This window comes from Carassius carassius, chromosome 39 (genome assembly GCF_963082965.1).
Source record: "Carassius carassius chromosome 39, fCarCar2.1, whole genome shotgun sequence".
NCBI lineage: Eukaryota > Metazoa > Chordata > Actinopteri > Cypriniformes > Cyprinidae > Carassius > Carassius carassius.
Window position 1 is genome coordinate 17,737,053 of NC_081793.1, and position 20,370 is coordinate 17,757,422.

At 42.7% G+C, this 20,370-nt stretch overlaps 2 protein-coding genes across 2 annotated transcripts in view; both read right to left on the reverse strand.

The window, feature by feature from the left end:
* The window catches only part of LOC132121517 (monocarboxylate transporter 6-like), a 175,080-nt gene that overhangs the window by 68,569 nt on the left and 86,141 nt on the right, over positions 1-20,370 (reverse strand).
* LOC132121507 (synaptopodin 2-like protein) lies at positions 23-19,949 on the reverse strand. Its single transcript, XM_059530981.1, has 4 exons — positions 19,654-19,949; positions 16,174-16,325; positions 15,365-16,086; positions 23-2,774 (listed from the first exon to the last, which is right to left on the reverse strand). The coding sequence occupies exons 1-4, from the start codon at positions 19,753-19,755 to the stop codon at positions 160-162; spliced, it is 3,591 nt and encodes a 1,196-aa protein (XP_059386964.1). The 5' UTR covers positions 19,756-19,949; the 3' UTR covers positions 23-159.

Sequence of the window (20,370 nt, forward strand, 5' to 3'; positions counted from 1 at the left end):
AAAATAATTATGACTAAAAATTGTGAACAAGCAAAAAAAAATCTTTTACTGATGTTTTTTGTCATATTACTGTAGTCTAACAATTCATTTAGCAGTACAGAGCTCGAGCAGAGCTCAAGTGTTCTTTCACAGGGTGGTAATTACTGTCACAGTGGTTTCTCAGTAATGAATGGAGCCAGGCCTCCACACATTTGGTTGAAGACCCATGCTTGATGTACTGAAGCGGGGTCTGGGTACCTGTAGGTTCTGGCTGCTCCCAGACCCTGAGGATCGCACACCAACAGACAGTGGACTCAGCTCAGGGTTGCTCTTAAACTGCTTGGCTGCTTGGAATGGGGTGTAGGCCTGCCCAGGAGTGGGTTGTGGGATGGGCACTAAATTGGTCACAGGGGCAGATGATATTTTGGAGAGAGCAGGCAGGGCTGCTTTCGGAGCAGGAGGTGGTGGTGAGAATGGCACTGCAGGCCTTGGAGCAACAGGAGGCGGGGAAGTGACATCATTACGCCACATTGGCTCACCAAGAGTTGTGGCAGAGCGAGGGGCGATTATAGTAGGTGTCAGAGATGTGGATGCAGACATGGGAGTAGGAGTGGAGAAACGTTTGATTTCATACACACGGCTTGATTTAAAAGGGACCTGCTTTGGTGCGTTAAGGGATTTACCTGTCATGCCAATACCATTCTGCTGCTGCTGATAAGTGGCAGTGTTTTGAGGGACTCCACCTCCATAACTGAACAAAGATGAGCTGAGTTTGTATGGCTGTCTGCTCACAAAGTCAAGAGCCTTTATACCCTGTTTGTGTTTGCCAGGCACTGTTTTAACCCCAACTTTGTTTGCATCATTTGCCTTGGTGCCACGCTGGGCCATTGGAGGGCAAGAAGGTGACAGCAGTGGATTATAATTAATGGGTGGTGGGGCTCGGATGTTTGGAGAGTATTTCCAGTGAGCTGGGAGGGAGGGTGTAGGTGAAGGATCACGAGGATGCGCTGGAGATTTGGGCTGTTTATCCACCACATAGCGGTCCATGCGACTCTGTCTGCGTGCAAACAGCTCCCCACCTTTACCTTGCATCTGAGGCATCTCAGGAGCTGTATGAGCTGGTTTAGCAGCCACTGACGGTGGCATCTTGTACCTCTGTGCCTGCATGAAGTTGCAAGCCTCTGCACCCAAGTTGAGAAAATCTTCTTCGGTGCCGGACTCAAACCCAGCCTCTACACCCAAACGGGATCTGTCATCCAAGTTCTCCACTAGAGACAGTAGGTCAGGGTTGTAAGATGGAGCCTTCTTCTCCTCATTGGCACTGAACATTGGTTTCTTGGTGCCACAACAATGAGCATTCTGCAGTATTCCAGTGCGGCCAGCAGGGACTGAGACCCGCTGCTCTTGAGAAGAGATCCCATCAGTGGAGTTGGAGAGAGAATGCTGCTGGGCAACTGGTGCATTTGGTGTTCCTGGAGTAGTGGAAGTCACAGAAATGTATGGGTTGAAGGAGACTTTGTGTGCTGGGGAAGACTGTATATTTGGTGCTGCGGGAGCAAATCCATGGATAGGAGCAGGGGCACTGGGAAGACCTTGGGTATTTGTGAATGGGAGAGAGAAAGGCTGTGCTGGCACATGACCTGGTGGAGATGGCTGATATTGGGCAGAAACCACATGATGGTACGGATGACTGAGTGGCATTGCCTGTGTTTGGGGAGGAGTGTAAGGCTGAGCCATACCAGAAGGGGAACTCAAAGATGTTACATGAGAAGATGTTGGAGAAAAAGGGGCTGAGGTGCTGGAAAAGGTTGGGGAGTAGAGTGGAGCATTTGAAGGGGGAGGAGAAAATGGACCTGAAGTGATTGAGGATGGAGAGAGCACAGATGAAGGACCATGGTAGGTAGCTGGTCTAGCTGGGATATACAGTGATGTTGTAGAGATGGCTTTCTTCCCTTCTGAACAAGCAGGTGAGAAGAGAGCTGGAATATTTGCCATAGACACAGCCTGAGCCTGTGATCCAGCCTTTTTGGCAGGGCTGGGCCTGAAGACTACTGGAGCAGTTGCTGCTCGGTGGCTCACACAACCAGGGGCAAATGGCCTGGCAGTTCTGTTGAGCACTGAGCTGGCAGTCGATGAGTCTGCTTGCTCTGGTAATGCTCCTGCCATGGATGGCATAGGTGTCTGGCCTGCCGAGGACAACACAGCACTTGTCCTGCTCACCACCAAAGGTTCCCCATTTACCATACTGTAACTATGAAAAGTTGGGGGTGTGACTGGAGTAACTGGGTTATATGTCAGGGATGAGTCTCCCTGATACTGTGGCATGGAGAAAGCAGTGGGTGTTACCAGCTTTGACTTATGTTCTTCTACTCTTTTCCTCTGTTGTTCAAAAAGCTGGGCTCCTTTTCCTAAAGTTGCATTTAGGCCTGGACTATTCTCTGCATCTCTTTCAGGGACAACACACGCTGAAGTTCTCTTGTCTAGAATGTCCAGGTAACCACTATCCCAGGTAGGGTATGGTGCAGCAGAAAAACAGTCCTCATCAAGTTCAGATTCACTCCCAGGAAACAGGCTTTCGTCCTCAGTTTCTCCCTCTGTGTTACTACAGCTTTCTCCATCTACACTGCCAAAGCAGGTGAGAGTATATTTCTTGGCACGCTGGCGTCGCTTTTTGAACATAAGCACACCTTTAGAATGAGGATTAGGGGCATCTGTCAAGAGCGAAGCAATGGTTCTGCATTTGGATTGGGCCTCTTTCACCCGCTTATCTTGTAAACTCTCACCTCTGTTTAGCTCTATGGAGAGAAAGATAATGTCTATATCAATCAGCGAGAAATATTTTCAGTGGTCTTTACTTAAACCATTAGTATCATTTATAATATAATTTTAAACAACCTAAACATAATGATGAAGCACATTTATTATGTATTTAAAATATAATGTATGACTTTTTTTACGTAACATAACTAAACAAGCCTGTTAGCAGGCCTTGACTGAACAAATCTATAAAGTGACACTTATGGCTTTTATATAACATCAACTTTGGTAATAAATTTGACATTAAACATAAAGTCACATATAAAGTCATCAAAACTTTACAACGTAAACTTTAATAAATCAAGCTGGCATTGTAATGATTGGAACACATTTTCTAGTTGAGTCAGAATAGCTCTGACATAAGACATTAAAATGGAGTGGGCTAGATACTGAAATATCTGGCACCAAAATCCTCATGGTAAATTACTGAGCTCATCCTTCTCTACAAATAGCCCATCACATTCTAACAGCTTGAGTAAGTAACCCCTGGGGATCCAGGATCTATATTAAAAGACAGGGTAACGGAATTTGATATTTCTATAAAAACAAACCAAAAATAAAAACAAAAATCTCAAGGGTACAGTATTTTCTTACTTTCTAATCTGGTCGGCCTCAACATATCTTCAACGTTGGATCAATTTATGAAGCATAAAATTCCAAATATTCTTATTTAAATGGTCCAAATGAAAACAATAATGTTTTTTGCTTTGATTATAATTATCTGTCCAGTCTTCTAATTATCTAGACGGTACAAATAATAAAGGTTCAACAAACAGAAGTTAACCCTTACATACCTGCTAGCATCAAAACATTTGACATAAAATTATGTTTAATGAGAAATGGTTGCTATATATAGATGATTTCAGCAATTTAGTTTTCAATATGCAAAAAATGGAAGTAAATCAAACACACAAAAACTCAAAATTGATCTTTGTAAATCTATGATCGTGTAAATAATAACTCTGTGCTATCCAACACCTTGTCTCACCTTTCTCATTTTAACTATAACGTTGGATCATTTAAACAGAAAACAAGCCCCCATCTCTCCAAGGCTCTACAGAAGCCATCAGGACTCTACCTTCATAGATGTGTCCTTCATGTTCAACCTCTCCAGGCGATGTAAAGCTCCTCATGTTGTTCAGCACAAAAACTGTATTCCAAAGCCAGCAGGACACACACAAACACATCAGTGGACCACAGCCAGCAATACTTGGATGTGAAACATTGTATGAAATCAACCAGTCCGTAGCCTGAGGTAAGGCCTTTTGAAGACCCTTTGTCTAACCACAAGACCCTGTTACAGGCCCAAAGAAACCCCATTATGTCATTCAAGCTATTTTGGTCAGTGAAAAGAGCTAACGGACATTTCCCACCTGTTTTTGCACACCTCTGCCTCTTCCTGGATAGGCTGGCTTAAACTGAGTGTCATGTGGGGCAGAGCCGGATTATCCATAAGGGCACTTGGGCCTATGCCCAGGGGCACCAACCATTCACAGCAACTAGGGGGGCACCACATGACACAAGCTTTAAAAATATTTTTCGTAAATTGTTTTATTATTAACTTGAAATTCTTGAAATACCATACATAACTCGTTTATGAAAACTAACTTAACAACAATAATAATAATAATAATAAATAAATAAATAAAATAAAGATTACATGACCACTATAAATCCCCCCCTTCCGTCCCCAATCTGTCAGAGTTGAGTTGGTCCACAACAACTAGGCGCAAATGTGTCATTTTTTTTTTTACGGCTATAGAAAATGAATCAAAATGGACGTCAATTGAGTGGTTTTGCAAAAAGAAAGTTAAAGAAAGACAAGGACGCTAGACGTTTAGCTACAATTCGAAATGTTTCAGGGATCGAAAGTTTTTTTTTAAACGAGTGAAGAATGAGCTCAGGACGACAATGACACAGAAGCGATTGACTGCACTCTCCCTGTTTACCATTGAAGTTAAAGTTAAAACATTACCATCTACAGCCACGAGAGGGAGCTCTATGATGCTCAGTGCTCCTATAGTCTACCACTGAAAACATAGAGCGCCCTCTCGTGGCTGTAGACGGTAATGTTTTCTCTTGGTTCTTGGGTCTAAATAAATGCGACTTACAGTACAGTGCGACTTATATATGTTTTTTTCCTTGTCATGACGTATTTTTGGACTGATGCGACTTATACTTAGGTGCAATTTATAGTCCGAAAAATACGGTAGTTGGACAAGTTAATAAATTACTTTTGAGAAATCACCTTAATTATGTGTGATTGGGGGGGGGGTGCTTTTGCACACTGTCTTAATACGGCCCTGATGTGGGGTCATGCTGACGTCTCCAACCACACCTCAATGACTTTAAAGCTACTTTGACTCTGAAACAAGTACTGCCAATTAAATGTGATTGAGACTCTGAAGGCTACATGGAGGCACCATTTGACTAACTGTAAAAGTCAACCTCTTTATAATCACTGAATAGTATTTAACAGTCGCTTATATGTTATCTTCTATATTTCTTGCTTTTGCAATTACCTCAAAAACCCCATTTTGACAATTATGAGTCAGTAACCACAGTTGTGTCATACTGAAATAATTCCTCCACAAATGCTATTTAATCTTTGTTCGCTATCTATTCTAAGACACGGAGATATTTAATATCAGCTGCTGATCTGCACATTCACAATATTTTATCCCATGTTCTTTCGACCTCCCACTGTGCTGTCACAATAACAGGTGCGCACACTTTGGCTTCTCTTCTTACCAAGGCGGTCTGAATGCCCTGCCTTATTCTGTCATTTCTACACTAACAGTGACAGAGAAGAGCAGCTGTCATGGACCCTTATCCTCACTCCCCTATTTCTCTAGCCTTAGTGAGACGCACATACATATGGGAGAATTCACAAACAAGAGTTCTAAATGTTCAGAATTCTCAATGGAGATACAGAATTAAACACAGGAACATGATTATTTACGCGGCCCTCAAAATGTCCTGTCAAACTTGGAAAGCAAAGTGACCTTCAGACTGAGTGTCGGCAGAGTGCCATTAGTTGAGGAGAAAGCCTTCCTAAAGGCTTTAGAGAGGGGAATTACCACCCCATCAGCTACAGACACAAGATATATTGTTTGACTCCAATGAAGTTTCCAATATGAGTTTATCTTGCTATTCGAAGAAATGTGAAAAATAGACTCCCGATCCTCATCACATCATTAACTACATCACATTGACACCTGTGCGTATCTCATATTCAAGGTCAGATTTTTAACCTTTGAGAAGGATAAGCTTTCAGTTCACTGAACAGTGACTCAAGTCCATATGATACTAAGTAAAAATCAGCACTTTGCTTCAGAAGAAAATGTTTAAAAAAAACATTTTAATTAATAAATCCAGTTCCTGAACCACAACAGAAGTACCAGAAGTCAAAATATTGAGAATTACTGAGAATGAATAATCAGCCTTAACTTTAGGTTAGGTTGGCCCAATCTACTTTTCTACTCATTTGTATTCTGTATAAGAATGGTTGATATCAATACATATCCATTCATTAAAGACTTTCACAAAGTCCTTAATACTTTAAGTAGTGTTTAAAAAAACAGAAATAAACTAAAGGTATAGAATTTTTTGTTTATCAAGTCCAGATCATTATTGGCTAGTAGTAATTATGATGCACTTTATGCCAAGATGATTTATGACTTTGACCTTTGACCTTTTGACAGGTTGAACTTCCGGTGACCTTATGATGGATGGGTTGAACTTCCGGAATGAGTTCAGGGGTTAACCTATGACCCTTCCCACGCATCGATCATGTGGTTTTGACAGAAAGTTTTACCCTATTGACCTAGTTAGTACTAAATTATAGTTTTTGACGGCTAGTTTAAACGGTAAAGGAAACACTCCCCACGCATCGATCAAGTGGTTTTGACAGAAAGTTTTACCCTATTGACCTAGTTAGTTCTAAATCATGGTTTTAGGAAACCCTCCCGACGCATCGATCATGTGGTTTTGACAGAAGCTGTTTGAACTTTGTGCCAGCTAACTTGTTTGAAGTTTGTGCCAGCTAACTTGTTTGAACTTTATCCCAGTTATTATGGCCTCTCCCCTCCCCCTCCCATTACATTCCTGAGCAGTGTATAAATGGGATCGGTGTGTTCTACATGCACTACCGGAAAGGGAAACATGAGCTACATGAGCATGGATGGTTTATCCTCCCCTCAATCGGCAGATGCGGGGCCGAGCAACAGGATGACGGATAGTCTGACTATGGCGCCGAGAAAACCTTTCGGACACATCCGTTTGACAAGTTTTCTCCATGAAATTTCGGAATGGACTAAAGGTGAATTTATGATGCGCAGTAACCGCGTATTCGGATACAAATTTCACAAACCAACTCGAGTTGTTACGCTCTACACCACCGACGGTCTCGGTGAGTTTCAGGCTGGGGAAGACGAGTGTCTGGTATTTCCTGAAAAAGACTGGTCTCTATTTTACAAACATGTCTGGAAGGATCTGAATGATGGCGGCGAGGAGCCTTTGTACGTGGCGGAGTGTGACGGGGCGAGTCCGAATGTCCGGTACCGTGTGGTGGGAGACCATACTCAAAAGAGGTCGAATGATTCTGTTTACATATTCAAGTGTAAAGACAAGACAAAGCACAACAACACTCGTTTTGGGCGCATCCTGCCTAACGAGCATCACGATCTGTATGAAATGCAATTTTTGTTCAAGTGGTGCGATCTGGATCTACTGAATAGGGTTTTTTCAATCATCAACAAAATGTTCAAATGGTGTGACATGCATGACGGATACAACAAAATTAAAGTGCAACTGTTCCACCCCGAGAGATGTGCGCGGAGCAGCACATACTCTCTGCCGTCCCCGCCCATTCACTACACCCATCCTAAAGCTCCACGGTCGGACCTCGCCAAGCGTCGCGTATAAATCAAGGCTGAAGCGCTCCAACGCCCCCTCCCCTTTTCCACAGCGATCATAAAATACCGCGAACCAACCCTCCCAAGCTTCATTTATAAACCATGGCTGAAGACCACGTATGTAGCTGCGGTATCTCTTTCGACAGCATTCTCGACCCTCCCGACAACGACGCAACCCTACATACTTCGACTGACGCCGGCGGTCCATCGGGCCTCCACAACGACTGGGTCTCGGCTAAAACGGTCAGACGGCGCATAGAGTTGCAATCGTGCTTTGAAAACGATTGGGCTCCCGGCAACATCGTCACCCCTGAAACCTCGGACCTCGACTCTGGTCCGGCTATCAAACGTAGCTTAGACTTGGATCCGGTGATCGGGAGCGCCTGCCCCCACGGAGGGGATAAAAGTTTTCGGGTCCAATCGCACGACTCATCTACATCCGACCGGACCCTTCCTCATTCTAATCCTGGCTTCGACGCCACAGACGGATGTTTCAGCGACGTCGGGTTCAAAATCGTAAAAGCCGCAACTGTGGTTTTGCTGCAACATCTCATCAACGATAAGCAGAAGGACGAGTGCGAGGGCTGTGAGATTGACCATCCTAGCCAGCTGCAACATTCCTGTCTGTTTGACCCTCCCAACTACTACTTGGACACACACTTTGAAGAACTTTCGGGCAAGCTGTTTAAACCCTCTTTTCATTCCATCATCACTACCCTCCTGGAGCGGTGCGGGTTAAAATCTCAACCCCATCGTATTCAAGGAACGGTCGGGACTATACTGCGCGAATTAAAAGACGAACCATTCATCGTCCCCAAGGTGGAAGAAATCAGGGCGAGACTTCTGGACAAACCCTGCAAGGAAATAGTCGGCGACGTCGTTGATCTCTGGGAAAATCTCCCCAACGCGAATGGCCAGTGACCAAACCACCACCAACATGGGTGCAGCCTGTAGCCTAAAGTGCTGTATGGAATTATTGTTTAAAGCGCATTACAGAGACCAGATGACCGATCTCGTGAGCAAGATTATTATGGACGCATCCCACCCCGATACTCCGTGTCATGATACCGTGCGCGGGGGAAATCTCAAGAAAAATATGGTGTATATAAGAGGACTGGTTAGCTCATGGGACTACATGACGGACAAATGTGATGATGGCAACGATCCACCCATTGTAATGATAAAACAGGTTCTAGATATGCTGTGTGAATCACAATCCCCGCTCGGGATCACCGATCTGTTGTGTACTTGTACGTACGTGGCGGATGTCTGTACCGAGCTAATGAAGAAATCAAAAGAATATGAGCAGCACATACTCTCTGCCGTCCCCGCCCATTCACTACACCCATCCTAAAGCTCCACGGTCGGACCTCGCCAAGCGTCGCGTATAAATCAAGGCTGAAGCGCTCCAACGCCCCCTCCCCTTTTCCACAGCGATCATAAAATACCGCGAACCAACCCTCCCAAGCTTCATTTATAAACCATGGCTGAAGACCACGTATGTAGCTGCGGTATCTCTTTCGACAGCATTCTCGACCCTCCCGACAACGACGCAACCCTACATACTTCGACTGACGCCGGCGGTCCATCGGGCCTCCACAACGACTGGGTCTCGGCTAAAACGGTCAGACGGCGCATAGAGTTGCAATCGTGCTTTGAAAACGATTGGGCTCCCGGCAACATCGTCACCCCTGAAACCTCGGACCTCGACTCTGGTCCGGCTATCAAACGTAGCTTAGACTTGGATCCGGTGATCGGGAGCGCCTGCCCCCACGGAGGGGATAAAAGTTTTCGGGTCCAATCGCACGACTCATCTACATCCGACCGGACCCTTCCTCATTCTAATCCTGGCTTCGACGCCACAGACGGATGTTTCAGCGACGTCGGGTTCAAAATCGTAAAAGCCGCAACTGTGGTTTTGCTGCAACATCTCATCAACGATAAGCAGAAGGACGAGTGCGAGGGCTGTGAGATTGACCATCCTAGCCAGCTGCAACATTCCTGTCTGTTTGACCCTCCCAACTACTACTTGGACACACACTTTGAAGAACTTTCGGGCAAGCTGTTTAAACCCTCTTTTCATTCCATCATCACTACCCTCCTGGAGCGGTGCGGGTTAAAATCTCAACCCCATCGTATTCAAGGAACGGTCGGGACTATACTGCGCGAATTAAAAGACGAACCATTCATCGTCCCCAAGGTGGAAGAAATCAGGGCGAGACTTCTGGACAAACCCTGCAAGGAAATAGTCGGCGACGTCGTTGATCTCTGGGAAAATCTCCCCAACGCGAATGGCCAGTGACCAAACCACCACCAACATGGGTGCAGCCTGTAGCCTAAAGTGCTGTATGGAATTATTGTTTAAAGCGCATTACAGAGACCAGATGACCGATCTCGTGAGCAAGATTATTATGGACGCATCCCACCCCGATACTCCGTGTCATGATACCGTGCGCGGGGGAAATCTCAAGAAAAATATGGTGTATATAAGAGGACTGGTTAGCTCATGGGACTACATGACGGACAAATGTGATGATGGCAACGATCCACCCATTGTAATGATAAAACAGGTTCTAGATATGCTGTGTGAATCACAATCCCCGCTCGGGATCACCGATCTGTTGTGTACTTGTACGTACGTGGCGGATGTCTGTACCGAGCTAATGAAGAAATCAAAAGAATATGACTCCGATGATCAGGACGACGCTGTCAAAATCGTCGAAGTGATTAAAAACGTAGACAAAATTGTCGTAATGTACGTCGATTACATCCTAGACAAAAACATGATGGCCTGCCGCGATTTTCTGGCACGCGGCCCTCTTCGAGGATAGACTCGAACGCTCTAGTGACCTCTAGACCGCTCTTATTCTTCAACACGCGAACCCAGGCGTACTTGCTAAATACGTCAATGCACGTCAACAGATATTTATGACCGTCGTTATCCTTAACGTAGGCTATCATGTCAACGAGATCGGCCTGGAACTGAGTATCGACCCCGTACACGACCACTCTGTTTCGTTTGTATTTTATAGGGGCTGGTTTGTGTAATGTGTAAGCGTCCTCACCAGCCAGCCATTCTGAAACCTGTTTATCGCTTAGACGGACCCCGCTGTCTTTCAAGACGGCGTCTTTTAATTGTTTTTTACCCCCTAAAGAGCCCGGGTTGGAGGGCGTATAATAAGCCTCTTTCATGAGCTCCGCCATGGTGCCGTCGCAACCGTTGGAAAAGAATGACGCGTACAAGCGGTTTGAATCAATCTTTTATCAAAAAACGTTACACGATATAATAAAAGATAGTAAACATGGATGTAATAGAAGATAGAAATACTATAAGTAAAATGGATATAATAAAGGATAGAAAACATACATACTACGAGTAAAATGGATAAAATACAAAACATACATACTATAATAAAAAATACATACAGAGACTAAGTAAAATGGTATTAATACAACATGTAAAAATACACACTCTAAGTAAAAAATGGGATTAATATGATTGAACATGCAAAATGGATATAATGACGTTACATACACAGACTAAAAAGTAAAATAGTTATAACAGGGGTGTTACAGGATACAAAATGGATTAATAATAATACTGTCAGTGGTAATCTAACCAGAAAAGAAAATCGCGGCAGGCCATCATGTTTTTGTCTAGGATGTAATCGACGTACATTACGACAATTTTGTCTACGTTTTTAATCACTTCGACGATTTTGTCCTGATCATCGGAGTCATATTCTTTTGATTTCTTCATTAGCTCGGTACAGACATCCGCCACGTACGTACAAGTACACAACAGATCGGTGATCCCGAGCGGGGATTGTGATTCACACAGCATATCTAGAACCTGTTTTATCATTACAATGGGTGGATCGTTGCCATCAACACATTTGTCCGTCATGTAGTCCCATGAGCTAACCAGTCCTCTTATATACACCATATTTTTCTTGAGATTTCCCCCGCGCACGGTATCGTGACACGGAGTATCGGGGTGGGATGCGTCCATAATAATCTTGCTCACGAGATCGGTCATCTGGTCTCTGTAATGCGCTTTAAACAATAATTCCATACAGCACTTTAGGCTACAGGCTGCACCCATGTTGGTGGTGGTTTGGTCACTGGCCATTCGCGTTGGGGAGATTTTCCCAGAGATCAACGACGTCGCCGACTATTTCCTTGCAGGGTTTGTCCAGAAGTCTCGCCCTGATTTCTTCCACCTTGGGGACGATGAATGGTTCGTCTTTTAATTCGCGCAGTATAGTCCCGACCATTCCTTGAATACGATGGGGTTGAGATTTTAACCCGCACCGCTCCAGGAGGGTAGTGATGATGGAATGAAAAGAGAGTTTAAACAGCTTGCCCGAAAGTTCTTCAAAGTGTGTGTCCAAGTAGTAGTTGGGAGGGTCAAACAGACAGGAATGTTGCAGCTGGCTAGGATGGTCAATCTCACAGCCCTCGCACTCGTCCTTCTGCTTATCGTTGATGAGATGTTGCAGCAAAACCACAGTTGCGGCTTTTACGATTTTGAACCCGACGTCGCTGAAACATCCGTCTGTGGCGTCGAAGCCAGGATTAGAATGAGGAAGGGTCCGGTCGGATGTAGATGAGTCGTGCGATTGGACCTGAAAACTTTTATCCCCTCCGTGGGGGCAGGCGCTCCCGATCACCGGATCCAAGTCTAAGCTACGTTTGATAGCCGGACCAGAGTCGAGGTCCGAGGTTTCAGGGGTGACGATGTTGCCGGGAGCCCAATCGTTTTCAAAGCACGATTGCAACTCTATGCGCCGTCTGACCGTTTTAGCCGAGACCCAGTCGTTGTGGAGGCCCGATGGACCGCCGGCGTCAGTCGAAGTATGTAGGGTTGCGTCGTTGTCGGGAGGGTCGAGAATGCTGTCGAAAGAGATACCGCAGCTACATACGTGGTCTTCAGCCATGGTTTATAAATGAAGCTTGGGAGGGTTGGTTCGCGGTATTTTATGATTGCTGTGGAAAAGGGGAGGGGGCGTTGGAGCACTTCAGCCTTGATTTATACGCGACGCTTGGCGAGGTCCGACCGCGGAGCTTTAGGATGGGTGTAGTGAATGGGCGGGGACGGCAGAGAGTATGTGCTGCTCCGCGCACATCTCTCGGGGTGGAACAGTTGCACTTTAATTTTGTTGTATCCGTCATGCATGTCACACCATTTGAACATTTTGTTGATGATTGAAAAAACCCTATTCAGTAGATCCAGATCGCACCACTTGAACAAAAATTGCATTTCATACAGATCGTGATGCTCGTTAGGCAGGACGCGCCCAAAACGAGTGTTGTTGAGCTTTGTCTTGTCTTTACACTTGAATATGTAAACAGAATCATTCGACCTCTTTTGAGTATGGTCTCCCACCACACGGTACCGGACATTCGGACTCGCCCCGTCCCACTCCGCCACGTACAAAGGCTCCTCGCCACCATCATTCAGATCCTTCCAGACATGTTTGTAAAATAGAGACCAGTCTTTTTCAGGAAATACCAGACACTCGTCTTCCCCAGCCTGAAACTCACAGAGACCGTCGGTGGTGTAGAGCGGAACAACTCGAGTTGGTTTGTGAAATTTGTATCCGAATACGCGGTTACTGCGCATCATAAATTCACCTTTAGTCCATTCCGAAATTTCATGGAGAAAACTTGTCAAACGGATGTGTCCGAAAGGTTTTCTCGGCGCCATAGTCAGACTATCCGTCATCCTGTTGCTCGGCCCTGCATCTGCCGATTGAGGGGAGGATAAACCATCCATGCTCATGTAGCTCATGTTTCCCTTTCCGGTAGTGCATGTAGAACACACCGATCCCATTTATACACTGCTCAGGAATGTAATGGGAGGGGGAGGGGGAGAGGCCATAATAACTGGGATAAAGTTCAAACAAGTTAGCTGGCACAAACTTCAAACAAGTTAGCTGGCACAAAGTTCAAACAGCTTCTGTCAAAACCACATGATCGATGCGTCGGGAGGGTTTCTTAAAACCATGATTTAGAACTAACTAGGTCAATAGGGTAAAACTTTCTGTCAAAACCACTTGATCGATGCGTGGGGAGTGTTTCCTTTACCGTTTAAACTAGCCGTCAAAAACTATAATTTAGTACTAACTAGGTCAATAGGGTAAAACTTTCTGTCAAAACCACATGATCGATGCGTGGGAAGGGTCATAGGTTAACCCCTGAACTCATTCCGGAAGTTCAACCCATCCATCATAAGGTCACCGGAAGTTCAACCTGTCAAAAGGTCAAAGGTCAAAGTCATAAATCATCTTGGCATAAAGTGCATCATAATTACTACTTTGGCTCTTAAAATCACATTAGTAGCACAGACTGACCCGTTTAAATGGAGAGAATGAAATATCACTGACACTGCACAGCAACTGGACATGCCTTTAGCAGCATGCAACAGAGGTCTGTGTTATAGGCGTGAGTCAAGGGACAAATATAGTCTCTTGCTCACTTGAGACCAGCCCCTTTCCTCTACTCCACTAAACCCTCAGCAAGGGGAACCCCCATTTCCAACATCTGCATGAGCTCAATCACAAGCATATGATTATTTCCTATTGAGCCATATCCTGTTCCTAGGTTCTGTGCTAACTAATGAAGCAATTTGTATCTTTAATTACAGTTTGTCATATGAACAACCAGATAATGATTAAACACATTCAAATTTCACAAGCTTTAAAAATGCAACATTTACTATTTCAAGATTACCATACCTGATAAAATAATAGTTACTTATATCAACCTCAAATGTACTCTGTATGCCCTTACTCAAGAAAATCTATTTTAAGGGTCAACACACAGTATGCAGAATTGAATAGACTGACTTCTGCCTTAATCTTATGAAATATCACTGAACCCAGATTCCGACTCTTTTCTGACATTAGAAATGGAATTCTATCTAGTGGGTTTCCAAAGGTTAATTTTAACACAGTCCAGTAATAATGTATAAGGTAATGACAGAAAGAGATACAGGTTCAGAAATGCTGAGCTAGCTATTCATATATTGCTCTATTTACATAATTAAAATAAGTTCATAATATGGTTAATAAATCCATCTGTGATTTGGACTACATTAATCAGTTTCTTGGTGTAAGGAAAAAATGCATAGCTTTAATTGTGTGCTATTGCTAGTTAATAGTTAACTGCTAGTCTGACATTTAACTTCACTTATTTATTTGAATTATGTGCATGTATTGTCCATTTATTGTTTAAAAAAATCAAAAAGTAAAAGTTTTTTTCTTTCTTTAAGTAAATAAGAGTTTAAGCTGTATTAACTTATTAATTTTTTTTTGCCCTCTACAAATCAAAGAATCCAGAAATTCAACACTGATAATAAGAAGAACATTTTCTTGAGCACCAACTCAGCATATTAGAATGATTTCTGAAGGATCATGTGACAATGAAGAATTGAGTAATGACTATTTATATTTTTCATTATATTAAAATAGAAAACAGTTCTAATTATTTTACAATATTCCTGCAGCAATATTTTGCTATATTTCGATTAAATAAATGCAGTCTTGGCGAGCATAAGAGACTTTCAAAAACAACAACAAGAAAAAACATACCCCAAACCCTCAAACCTTTGAACAGTATGCTATGTGAAAGAGATGATTGTTACTTACTAGCTTGCTTGGCCTTGTCCAAGTACGTTACTGTGAGTTCTTCTTCAACTGGGTTGTCCACAGGGCCCACCATTGGTACCATCTGTCTGTGAGATGCAAGCATGAGAGCCTCTTTTGCCCGCTCTGGAGAAACAAGTGGAGGTGGGACAGTGGGGGGCTCCTGGAAGCCACTGTCCACTTCAGCAGCTCCTGATGGACTTTGGTCAGAATTCTCAGAGGAATTTTCAGCCTGGTGTGACCATTCATCCTGTGGGGGCTGGTAGACCACCTCTCTGCGGGCCACCCCGGGCATTTCACGCTGTTGTTGAATCCCAATTTCCTCTAGATCAGATACAGACCAGATATGTGTTTGAGGGTACATACAGACATCCTGGGCACTCTCATAGCCACTCAGTTCCGAAGTCTCCTCCTCCCGGCGTGCGGCTTGGCCAGGACTCTTGGCTGGAGAGCTACTGGGGCTTCGTCGTCTCTGTCTACGCTGCTTCTCTTGTGCTGCCACATCTGCGTCACTGTCTGTCTCACCGTAGTAACCTTCACTGTCTGGAGGGGATGTAAACCACTCAAGGCCATCGGTTGAAGACATGAGCGATGCTCCATTGACACCGGACCATTCAGAGGTAAGTGGAGGCGACAGGGCTCTCAAGGCTGCCTGGCACTCCTTATCAATACGGGTGGAGGTGGCCCGACCCAGAAGCACCACTGACTGATATGCAGCTGGGGCCCTGAATGAAAGCACAGTGATTTATCTTGAGTATAGGTTTTATAGCATGACTAAAAACTAATTGTGATAATGATTATCTCACTCTGACCTTTTAATTCGCACATGGAGGGTTCCTCTGCAGCTATCAATCAGATTCATAGCGTCAGCATGAGACAGTGTTCCACAGAATACATCATTGATTGACACCAGCTCATCAGTCTCTCTGAGTCCAGCCCGGCAGGCCTTACTGCGCTTTCTCACCTTCAACAGTAGGGGGAAACAACTTCAGCACAAACTCTCTGTTGATGAGTTTCATTGAGAGAAGATAAATAAATGATTATCTTATCTCATTATTATCTTATTTTTACCTTATTTAAATGTGTAAGGCTTTCTGTGTCACCCGTTTCCAGTTATTTTTAGCTGTGCAAAACAGCTTGTTATGTTGCCGGAAATATTGTTGGAATTATAAACACTGCACTTTGTTATTCTTCTGGTTTAGTATTTACCAGTTAATGAACCTTCACATAAAAAAGGTGGATATACGTAAAGCACATATGTTTGTAGCCAATGTTTAATTTAGTAAGATTGCTTTACTTGTGAATAAGAATTTAGTTTAGGATAGTATCGCTCACATTCCCCTACAAAACCTTATCATACTCTGGTTCACTTTTCATACTGTTACTTATAAGTCAGTGGGTTATCTCTCTTTCTGAGTGGCAAGTGGTGGTCTCACATCACAGTCGGTGGCTGGACAACATTATCACTGGCTACTTCTCACACATAAAGTACATAATCAAACCCTTATTACACTTTAACCAATTTACAAAATAGCGCCTTTCTTCATTCAAAGGTTCTTCTGTTCTTGCTGTGTGTGTGTTTTCTTGATTGCAAATCCTGATGATATTGAAATATGACTTTTATATTGTGAATCATGTGTGTTCGTCAATATGAAACGCAATTCATTATATTTGTATAATGAACACCACTAGAGGCGCTTTGTTCATTAATGACTTGACATTTTCAAATGAATCTTAATGAATGCCTAAAATACATCACATAACTGTTTAAATATGAATACTGTAAATGTTGTATCATGTATTGAATCAGCTTGAATAGTTCAATCAACTATAAACAAGTTAACTGTGAATCATATAATTCCAGTGTCAATTTAAAGATAAGTTAGGCCTCATCCTCAGGGTTTTGTAATGGCATATTGGAGGGAAGAAGCCACTGTATGTTTAAAGAGAGTGGCTTATATGGGATTTTGTCCATCTTCAAATACCATCTCCTGGACATCTGTCTAATATGAGAGAATGGTTCTGACACTTACTTCTCCAACACGCACCAAGCTAAAAGTCTGGCCACATTCCTGTCTTTGTCTCCTGCTTCTAAAGGTACTTTATAAACTAACTGTTTTGAGGAATTGGAATAATGTTTTCACTTGCCCAAAGCATAGATTTGTATTCCCCTTCAAAGGCCTGAAGGATTTCGCTCAGCTCAGAGCAGCTCAGACTTTTTTGTCTCGTGAAACTTCTAATTTTACACTTGTATGTGCATGTTAGACAAAAATAAATGCTATGAAAACCATTGAACAACACGTACAGTGTTAATATGCTTTTTTTTTGAAGACACCCATTTTCATCTAGTTACAAATTGTTGTTACCAGTGTTACCAACAATTTGTAACTAAATGAAAATGGATGAAAGCCATGCTCATTCACCTACTTCTTATTGCCGATCAAATGGTCTGAGAATGCAAGTAGGGGGAACAACATGTGCAGCTTGTGCCAGGACAGCTGTTGCCTCTTGGCAGACCTGAACCAGGGCATGTCATAAATTCACCATGTGTTGTCCACATAGCCTAAATGAAATGCTCAACTATTGTGAAGGGTCAGCTGTCACCTAGCCTCAATAGATTTAGCTTAAAACTCAATGAGTGCATGTTTTTTAAAAGTAGTTAATCATATCTGCATCATATCGGATTTCATGGAAGTATGAATGCATTTACATAATAAGCACTGAGCAGGTATTATGAGGACATGTTGTACGTCTTTAGGCTTTTTATAAAACATTGCCAAAGCATTTTGCTAGATGGACAAATGTCCCTGAGGTCGTTCTTGATGCCAAGTTTAAAATAAGCAATCAGAGATCCGGGTGGATCAGAATAGCTCAATTAAAAGTGGAGATGGCATTGGAAAGGCTACACCACAAAAGGAAACTGAAAGTCTGCAGAGGTAACCTTGAAATGAAAGATGAGGGGAAACTCCCTGATGCTGGACAAACATTTGTTTTCCAAGTGAAAATATATTTTTCTAAATAAAAAAATCAGGCCCATCACTCTCTGATGGATATCTTTTTCCCTTAGAACGTGGAAAGAGTTGACTAGATATTCTCTGGCATTGCTCACCAATCCAAAATAGCCCTTAGATCAGGGAAAATGCATTGCACACAGTTGTCACCTATCAAATGGGGCATACTGTGCTTATAAGTACAGTGGCTGTAATTCTATTCAGTCCTGAAATAACATCCTCATTTATACAGAAATGTGTGAGAATGCTTCTTTGAAATATCTGGATTCCAGAGGGAAGCTAAAAGCTGTCAATTAGATAAGAGTGAAGAGAAGCAGGTTTATCTATGGAGCAGGAATGCTTGCAGCACACAGCCAAATAGCTCTCTTGAACTGTATTTATTGGCAGATAAAATAAGTGCCTTCTGGCCTGCAGTTGAATTGTGATGTGACAGTATTTTTCAGACTTTGAAACGTATGCAATGAATCCTTAATTTAAAAGGGCACCAAAATGATATGATAATGATAAACATGTCTTTACACATGCTGGAATGGGCCACATTAGTACTTAACAGAAAATGTCCTCAATAACAATATACTCTTGACGGCTTATCAGGTGTTACATTCCTCACTGACATGTTAAACAAGCATATCTGCTCAGTTAAGTCAGACTAGGACCACATTAAATGCAATAGATTAGTCACTGACTTTATATATTAATTAAATAAAAAGTTACAAAAAATGTATTTAAAATTCAATTATTTATAATTTTACAATTTTAAAAATGTTTTAATTGTAAATAATTCTAAAATACTTGTTCAAATTAGACAATGTGATTTTACTAATGAGATTTTTGCTCGACAAGTAATTTATTTAAATCACATTATGTCACATTATGTCATTTGTAAAATCACATTGTCTAATTTGAATAATTGTTTTTTTGAGGACATCTTTTGTTAAATACTCATGTGGGTCATGTGGCCCATTCTAGCATGGGTGAGGATGTTCATTTTGATAAGAACTTGGGGACACTTAAAATGAAAAATAAGTTGCAATTAAGATAAATGTAGCACCTATATATCTCCTTTTTAATAATGCCATTCATTAATGAGAAAATACTGACACATCATAGTTTAGCTTCTATGTAGTATGTATTATACTAACTCATATTGCTCATAAACAAAAGTCAGATTAGTTTAAATTTGAAGTCTCAGAGGATTTCAGTAGCTTTACAGGTCATTCTTTAAAATAATGAGACACATGATTCAGCATAACCAGGTTTCCAATCCAACCATCTCCTTACCTTTGCCACTTGGAGTGGTTTCTGGTGCTCAACTCCTCCTTGTAAACGAAAACCCCAAGGTGCACCTCCTGACAGGGTCACCACTACCTCCTCTGGAACCATTTTTCTTTCGGTGGCTTTGTGTCTCTCTTTTAATGTTTCTTGGCTCTTAGTTTCTTTCAATAGACGCGTCCCATCCCTGGATGTTCAGTCCTCCACCGTTGCCTAGACTGCTTGCAGAGCTTCTGTCAATCCTGAGAGGTGAGTGCAGACACACACCCCATGGGCCATGAACATGTGTAAAAAGTGGGGAGAGCAAAAGGGGGCGGGAGGAAGCAAGAACGGCTCTATCTCTCTTTTAGTTGGAATGCTGGGACAGTGAGAGGGTGCACGTTCTAACTAGGACCTCCTTCATTCATTCCACACTTGTCCTGTCAATCCACAGCCACATCCAAAGGATGCTGATAGACTCTCTAAAAATAAATACCCCAGCAGTCCCACTGAGCTTTATCTGTGAATGCCCTCAAAAAGTAAAGGGAGCTATTAGAGGAGTTATTTTTGGGAGTCAGATGACACAAGAACATATTGCAAATTAAAATGAACCTTAATGATGCTCATTAGACATTATAAATAAATATTTGGCAAACTGGTTATTCCTGAGGGATTCGTCAGCTAAATATTTATGGGGACTTGATCATTTGATCTTAGATATAATGTTGCTTGACTAAAGATGTTTAT

Excerpts from the sequence above, each read along its gene's own strand:
- LOC132121507 (XM_059530981.1), bottom strand. The coding sequence starts at position 19,755 with ATGGTTCCAGAGGAGGTAGTGGTGACCCTGTCAGGAGGTGCACCTTGG. Across the intron at positions 16,326-19,653 it reads AACCACTCCAAGTGGCAAAG|GTGAGAAAGCGCAGTAAGGC; the intron begins GTAAGGAGATGG and ends CTACTGTTGAAG. Across the intron at positions 16,087-16,173 it reads CTCCATGTGCGAATTAAAAG|GGCCCCAGCTGCATATCAGT; the intron begins GTCAGAGTGAGA and ends GCTTTCATTCAG.